This window comes from Hyperoodon ampullatus (assembly GCF_949752795.1).
Source record: "Hyperoodon ampullatus genome assembly, chromosome: 8".
Lineage (NCBI taxonomy): Eukaryota > Metazoa > Chordata > Mammalia > Artiodactyla > Ziphiidae > Hyperoodon > Hyperoodon ampullatus.
Genome location: NC_136921.1, coordinates 11,513,810 through 11,522,407, shown reverse-complemented (window position 1 = coordinate 11,522,407; position 8,598 = coordinate 11,513,810). Strand labels below are relative to the sequence as shown.

Sequence of the window (8,598 nt, the reverse complement as noted above, 5' to 3'; positions counted from 1 at the left end):
TCCCTCCCCCTCCATCCTGACCTTCACACCTTCCCAACATTAGGGAAAGGCAGGAAGTTTTCCCTGTGGTTTCTTCTTTGTGACGACATGACAGGGCAGGTTAATCAATGGGGAAAACCCCATGTGAGAACACGCCTTCTATGTGCATTCCAATATTTGCTATAAGTAGGGCCATCCCAGGCCCAGGCTGCTATCAAGCATAACAGGTCTCCCAGGGCACTAGGTACCCAGCACTGAGACATCTATTCTGTGAGCTGAAGATGATGTGCAATAGCAAGAGTTTGCTCCCGGCTGCTTTGATGTCACTGCTGCTACTCCACCTCTGCAGCAAGTCAGAAGGTAAGTGACACTCTTTCTGCTAGCACAGGAGGAAGAACTATTTTCATTTTTCTCTAAGCCTTGAGCTCATCTAGGGGTCCCCAAGGGATGGAAGCCTGTTAGAAAATCTTCAGAAGGAAGTGATGGGGGTTGTCATCTCATTGTGAGTGGAAGAGGGAAAGGTTACTGCTGCCTATCAGGATTTTTTCTCTGCTGTCAAATCCCAGCAAATTTGGGAGGTCGTAGTTGTGGGCTTTTAGAGACCCTCGAACTCCAGAACAACCCAAAGTGCTATTCTGGGAGAGATGTAAATTGTGTAACATTACCAGTGAATGGGGCCATTTTGAAATGTAGAAAATTCTCCCATTTCCCTAGCTTTCTCATTTCCCAACTGAATAGATTTAGCAGAGTTCAAAACTCATCCTTTAGGGGTGATTATGGCACCTGATTTCATCCTTGAAAGGCCCTGGGGACATCACTTGCCAACTTTGGGATTACATTTATCCCTTACAGCAGGTCAAGGATACAGTAGGTTGTAATTTAACTCAGGGGAGTGTCTAAGAATTGCTTTATTACTGTAAGAGGACATCACTTTTAGCAACAGGTGCATTCCTGAAAATACATGTGTTGAACTTTTATGAACAAAATAAAAAATTTCCATTAACTAATATTACAATTTCAAAGTGTTTTAATTGTAGCTCTTAATAGCAGCTCCTATAAATCACATTTTCCTTTGTAACTTCTTGTCCTTCCCCTCCTCTCAATATTCAGTAGCCAGATAATAGATTAAAACCTGCCAATTTACTTTCTTTTCCTGAATTTAGAAGGTTATTTATAAGGGTTTCTTCAAGTGGAAGGTACTCATATTCTTGAGTGATTATAGTGAATGAAATAAAACACTGTCAGTTTGTGTTTCTTACTAAAGACATTCCTTTTATGAGACTGATGTCTCATGTGCTTCTAAATTGTATTATTGAACCAAAATTTCCCAGTACACAAACTATTTTTTTAAGAGAACTGGAAATTATGTTAAAATGAGTCTCAAAAATATTGGAGGTGTTCCTCTAAATAGTTTATTTACCATATAAGTCAGATTCTAGGTTTTCCACAACTTCAAGTAGTTCCACAATACCTATCACAGAATAAGTTCATTCATGTGGACTCAATATCTTTCATTTCTTTTTAGCAGCAAGCAACTTTGACTGCTGCCTCAAATATACAGAAAAAATCCTTCATCCCAAATTTATCGTGGGCTTCACACAGCAGCTGGCCAATGAAGCTTGTGACATCAATGCAGTCATGTAAGTTATTAAGAGATTCTAATTCACTTGTATTAGGAGTACATGAGAATTTCAAGTAGAAAAAGCTTTGCCTTTTTGGAGTTTCATTCAGAAATAACTCATGTGGCAAAAAGCTAGCTGTGTTTTAGTAGTACATTTATTCTTCAAAATTCACTTTAAATGGAACTGGAATAAGGCAAAAAGTTAAAAAAATGGACATAGTTGAGGGCAAAATCACTTTTGAAGATAAACTTATAAGCTACTAAGATGCTATCTCAGGAAAATATGAAAAACCTAAACTTTGAAATGAGCATCTTCTACCAGAAAGTGGTTGGGTTGTAAGCTAAAGCTCAGAGTAGTTACACTCTCTCATATAATATTCTTTTTTTTTTTTTGCGCGGTACACGGACCTCTCACTGTTGTGGCCTCTCCAGTTGTGGAGCACAGGCTCCGGACGCACTGGCTCAGTGGCCATGTCTCACGGGCCCAGCCGCTCCATGGCATGTGGGATCTTCCCGGACCAGGGCATGAACCCGTGTCCCCTGCATCAGCAGGCGGACTCTCAACCACTGTGCCACCAGGGAAGCCCCTCATATAATATTCTTGATTTATATAGGGTATTACATTTTGGAATGATATAAGTTATTGATCAGATGTATACATATTTCATGTAGCCACCACCAACAAAATTAAATAATTCTGGGACTTTATCTTCCTGTTACTGCACAACCTCTTGTTAGATTGCAGAGAAAGTCAGGGAGAATCACTTTCATTTCTTGCATCAAACTTTATAAGAAGAAAATTTTTTTGTGTGCATTTTGTTTCACCTCTGAAACAAATAAAATGTTTAAGGCATAGAGCCACCAATTGGAATATGAAAGTTCCATTGTATGTCCTGTGGAAAAAAAGAAAAATACATTTAAACCATAAATGAAATTGAAACATAAATCAAATTCTCTAACTTTTTTCAGCTTATACACAAAGAGAAAATTAGCTGTGTGTGCAGATCCAAAGAAGTATTGGGTGAAACAAGCAGTGCATATCCTCAGGTATGGAACATTTACAATCCACCAGCCTCTCTCCACATGTTTGGGAAAGAGTGGTGTTCAAAGTGGTGCATCACAGGCTTGCTGGGATGCTTTAGCCTAAGCACTATGGCATTTTTAAAGGGTAGTTTGAATCGGACCATGAAAACAAAAAATTCATCTTTTCGACCACTTACAGATCATTTTAATTTTTTTAAAAATAAATTTATTTATTTGTGGCTGAGTTAGGTCTTTGCCACTGCGCGCAGGCTTTCTCTAGTTGTGGTGAGCTGGGGCTACTCTTCGTTGTGGTGTACGGGTTTCTTGTTGCGGTGGCTTCTGTTGTTGCGGAGCACGGGCTCTAGTGTGCAGGCTCAGTAGTTGCGGCACACGGGCTTAGTTGCTCCGCGGCATGTGGGATCTTCCCGGACCAGGGCTCGAACCCGTGTCCCTTGCCTTGGTAGGTGGATTCTTAACCACTGCACCACCAGGGAAGCCCCATTTTTATTTTAATTGTTTTTAATTTAAAGATTTTTCACACGTTGTATTAGATTCCTCTATGCATTTGATTCTTGTTGCAAAGATGCCTCCTATTTATATAATTTACAGGCTACATGACATTCGTTTGTTAAAAGCTAAAAAATAAACAGTTAAAAAGAGATCCATGGCTCTGATTTACACTGATGATAATGGAGTGACATTCTATCAATGGACAGAATCATCTCACACCAGGGTGCCAGACACTGAATATGAAGACACAACCTTAGTGTTCATATCCTGTTTCTGTTGTAGCTAGTGGGGTTATGTTGGGCAGGGTCCATGCTCTCTGAACCCTGATTTCCTCATATGGCCTCTGAGCTGCTTGGTATCCTGAGATGAGATTGGGGTGTCTGAGGCAATCTGTAGGCACCAAAGACATTCCCACCCACCAGGCACCCCATCTTTGCTTATTTTTTTCTCCTTTTTCTCTTTATAGTCAAAGAGTCAAGAAGATATAAAAATGGATACTCCCTGGAATGGAACACAGCCCAAGAATAAAAGGAACCTAGCTGAGTTGGCAGTTTCACTTACACACTGTTGCATGTTCAGAGCTTATCTGATTTGTATCTCATTGGACTTGTCCAATTAGTGAAGTTGATTCATATTGCATCACAGTTTGCTTTATTAAGCATCACATTATACTCTATTTTATGTTATGTTATTTATATATGTGGTTTTATTTGTGTTTTGCTATTTAATACTAGTTTTCCATAAACTATTTGGTTTAGTATGAGGTATAAAGTTATGCTTGGAGGAATAAGATATATGGCCTTTCTTGCAAGCAGAAGGCTATTAAAAAATTTAACACTCTTCTGTTTATATAGTTCTGTTTCCTAAATTGTTGTAATTACCTTGTTAAAGATAAAAATGATAAGAAGAATAAATATGGAAAATAAAAGAACCAAAACTTGTTTGTGGATTGAGTTAAATAGAATTTATTAAGAGGTGTATTAAGAATAGATAAGAGTTTAGTAAATATGAAAATGTTGTGAAAATTGTATTCCCCATTTACTTCTTCCTGGTTTTTACCTTTATCTCTATCCCTTGTGGTCCTAGACTTCATTCTGTATGAATTATAATGGAAAGGTTTTTTTGAATTAAAAAAAAATTCAAAGTCATTTAAACCAAAAATTAGAAAGATTCTATCTGTGACATAGGTCAATATTTCTTGATATAAAACTTTTCAAAATAAAAAAAGTATGCCCATCTATTTTGTGACTGCAAGGACATAACAACTATTTAGAAAATTCCTTGAGCAATCACTTAGTCCGTCATTCTGTCACCAGCCATGGTCCTAGGAATGGGCATCTCAGCAGAGGAACATTTCTCTACTTTATAAGTCCTCCTGAGTTGTCTTTAAGCACTTTCCAAAAAGAAAATGATTATGCAGAGGGTTTATTTTTTAAAATTTATTTATTTTATTTTTGGCTGCATTGGGTCTTCATTGCTGCACACGGGCTTTCTCTAGTTGTGGTGAGTGGTGGCTACTCTTTGTTGCGGTGCATGGGCTTCTCATTGCAGTGGCTTCTCTTGTTGCAGAGCACGGGCTCTAGGCACTCAGCTTCAGTAGTTGTGGCACGTGGGCTCGGTAGCTGCAGCTCGCGGTCTCTAGAGAGCAGGCTCAGTAGTTGTGGTGCACAGGCTTAGTTGCTCCGCAGCATGTGGGATCTTCCCAGACCAGGGCTACATCTCATGTCCCCTACATTGGCAGGTGGATTCTTAACCACTGCACCACCAGGGAAGTCCTATGCAGAGGGTTTTTAGAAACCGATTGTCTCAGTAACCAGAAGAGAGACAACAAATGTGTGAAACCTAGCAAGAACACAGAAATAAGGTGAAAAGACCCTGTACCAGGGTAGTTCTTATCACAGTAGTCATGCACTTAAGTTCACAGAGTGCCCGACACAGCACTCTGGACAGTCTGCTTCAGATTCCAAAGGCCACAAAGGATTAGTGGAGGCAGGCACATTGATGATAGGATTTAAAATCCAGACATGCACATCCATAACGCGGGCAATGGTGGGTCATTTGGTGTAGAGCCAAATGCTCAGTAGGCTCTGAAGGCATCTCTGTGCTCATAAATAACAACACTGAGTCATCAGGGAAAGTATGCTCAATATCCTGTTGGACTATTCATTAAACATGAGTTAGCACCTATTATGAGCCAGGCACCAAGCCAAGTGAAGCTGGAGATGCCAAGAACTTAAGTTAGCACTTGGTGCTCACTCCCAGGTAATTAGTGCTGAGCAGTGTGGGAAGAGAGAGGGGATGACTAGAAAATCAGCTATGACAACACAGGGCGGTAAGCACTTGGATAAAGGAAGGCATGGGACAGGGCATTAGTAGTGAGGGTTTACAGAAGAAAAGAATATTCAGTTGAACCTTATTAAATAGCCAATATTCAATGCTCTTGAACTATGAAGATGACAATTGTGTATGGTTCAGCCCCTGTTTGAGTCGAGGTATGAAGGGCCAGTAGGAGACACCCAACCGGAAAAGGAGCAGCAGGGGGTGTTTGGAAATATCTGGGGGCATATTTTAGTCGTCACAATGTCTAAAGGTGGGAGACTAAGGTATACAGTGGGCAGGAGACAAGGATGCTAAACCCACTGGAATGCACAAGATACCCTGGCACAATGGAGAATTTTCTTATCCAGATATCAATTATGCCACCAGTTGGGTAACACTGGATGAAGCGGGACATATGCGAGGAGTGGGTGTAGGATGGATTAGCTGCAGGTTAAGTAAAACGGTTACCTCAGTTAAGCATAGTGGTTTGAACTTGAACACGGAAACACAGGGGAACCATGGAAGAAGTCAAAGCAGGAGGAAAGGGAGGTGGGATGGAAGATGGATGCAGAGATACAGAGAGAGCTGCAATGAGTAAGGTGAGAAATGGTGGGACCTCAGTTAAGGCCATGGCAAAAAGAAAGGTAGCAGAGGGCTTCCCTGGTGGTGCAGTGGTTGGGAGTCCGCCTGCCAATGCAAGGGACGCGGGTTCGTGCCCCGGTCCGGGAAGATCCCACATGCCGCGGAGCGGCTGGGCCCGTGAGCCATGGCCGCTGAGCCTGCGCGTCCAGAGCCTGTGCTCCACAACAGGAGAGGCCACAACAGTGAGAGGCCCGCGTACCGCAAAAAAAAAAAAAAAAAAAAAAGTAGCAAAGATGGGCTTGGAATTCTTGAGACTCATTCTAGATAACCCTCCCTCTGCCACCCCTCCCCACCACCAGTCACCCTTTCCTGGAGCAGCACAGCCAGAGAGGACCACTGTCAAGGGCAGTGGCCCATTTGGCTAACTGCTGCTGGGAGGCCTCACTAGGTGAGCTTTGCTGAGTCAGGAAAGTAGCACATTTTGTTAGTGCTCTGAATGTGTGTGACTCGTCTGGGACTAGGAGTCCTAATACCTATTAGCTGAGTTTCTGGAGCCAATTTATTAATCACAGCGAGAACATTCCACTGTCAAGTGCATGGGTAAAAGCACATGGGCAAATCAGTGCTTTACCCCCATGAGTTCAAATTGGAATCACAAAGCCAGATTGTTAAGCCTGGGATCAGAGTGCAGCACAGAGTCTCAGCCATACAATTGAAAGTTTAATTCATTAGTCTCACTGCATTAACCATGTTCAAGGATTAGAGAAGTTGCGCCCAATTCACAGCTCTTCTTTTTCTTTTTTTCATTTTGGAAAATGTATTTTCTACTTAATTTTTTAATTAAGGTATAATTTACATACAGTAAAATGCACAAGTCTAAGTGTACAGCTTAGCTGAATTTTTGCATATGTACATGCCTGTGTGACGACTCTGGGCCATTTAAGATATTAAATATTTTCATCACCCGGATGGCTCCCTCATGCCCCCGTACATCCATCCAGCCCCAGAGTAACAGCTTCAACCAACCAGTGGCATTCTGGTTACATCTATTCTGCCCACCTTCTCCCCACTTATATACCCTGACTTACTTTGAAGCAATTCCCCAATATCAAATTATTATATATGAATATAAATATATATTTACACATACATACACATATTTATATGTATTTTTTTAACAGTGACTTTTAAAAAGACACAAACGATCTCATTATCACGGATTTAAAGATCAACATTAATTCCCCAATATCACCAAATATTCAGTCAATGTTCTAATTTCCCTGTTTGTTTCAAAAAGGGTTGTATGTATGTATGTATGTATGTATGTATGTATTTATTTATTTATTGCAGTTGATATGTTTGAATGAAGCTCCACATAAGGTCCACACACTGCATTTGTGTGATTTGTTTCTTTTTAAGTTTAATCTATGTTTCTTATCACTACCATCCTTCTCTTTTTCCTTTGTGATTTATGTTTTGGAGAAACCAGGAAATTTTTTCTGAGTTCCCACCTTCTGGGTTTTGGTGGTTGCATTCCTATGGTGTCACTTAGTTTGTTCCCTGACTCCTAGTTGTAAATAGAGGCTGGGTTGGGGAATGGGACCAGACCACTTTATAAGTGGCATTGTGCTGCATGGTTATAAAGTTGCCTAAACTGAGGTTAGCCAGAGGAGTGAAAGAGGAGGTGGTGAACCTGGGCCAAATTCTTCAAGGCAAGTAAAGAACTGATCAAGACCTTTGACTGACAGCCAGAAAGAGGAGAAGTAGATAGTCTAATGACACATGTGTACCTCAAAGAATGGGGAGGTGTGTAGAAATGAAGAAGTGCCATCATGGAAGCACAAGAATGTTGGTTTCTACCTGCTACTGGCTCTGTGAGCATCTTCAGAAAACCATAAGGCGAGTGCTGTTACCATAGACTCAAGTTTCAACCAAGACAAGGAGATAGGGGAGCAAAAGCTGGAAGGACAGGAAAGAATTGTTAGGAAAGGCCAGAACTGGACATCATGGAGATGGGTTGGAGGTATACACCAGTATTCAGATGAAAGCATGAGAAGTATGAGAAAGGACAGATGCATGCAAGTGTTTGGGTTTGGGTAGTAATCACATCATTAATAAAATCTAGACTAGTAAGCAGCAAGTGATATGCTAATATCACTTGCTAAGATCATTAATGTATTATCTCATTTAAATATGAGGTAGGTACTATTTTTATGCCCATTTTGGGGACAGAGAAACTGAGGGTCAAGGAAGCTAAGGAATTTACCTAAGGTCGCACAGTCTTTAGAGATATGATGGAATTAGTTGGTATCAAGTTTCTGACCAGGCGACTGGTGTAAAGGTGTTTCTGTGACAATAAGGCAGCCCTGTGGTGTCTAATGTTCCTTGACGTTGGTTCTCTTGTTGGTTCTTTGTCATCTTTATGATCATCTGTATGCTCTGCTATTTTAGATGGTATCAAAGTGTTAGAACATAGAACATTTTAGACTTTCTTACTTTGGTATCAAAAAGACTTAAAAAGTTTGCCTTGTCAAGGAGTAAGCTCCAGTTGTGATGTGGTTACC

At 40.7% G+C, this 8,598-nt stretch overlaps 1 protein-coding gene across 1 annotated transcript; it reads left to right on the top strand.

Annotated features, from left to right (window-relative positions):
• Positions 1-260: 260 nt before the first annotated feature.
• CCL20 (C-C motif chemokine ligand 20) lies at positions 261-3,691 on the top strand (the record flags this gene model as incomplete). Its single annotated transcript, XM_079710642.1, has 4 exons — positions 261-339; positions 1,505-1,619; positions 2,570-2,647; positions 3,600-3,691. The coding sequence occupies 4 exons, from the start codon at positions 261-263 to the stop codon at positions 3,619-3,621; spliced, it is 294 nt and encodes a 97-aa protein (XP_079566768.1). The 3' UTR covers positions 3,622-3,691.
• Between the last annotated feature and the right edge of the window lie 4,907 nt (positions 3,692-8,598).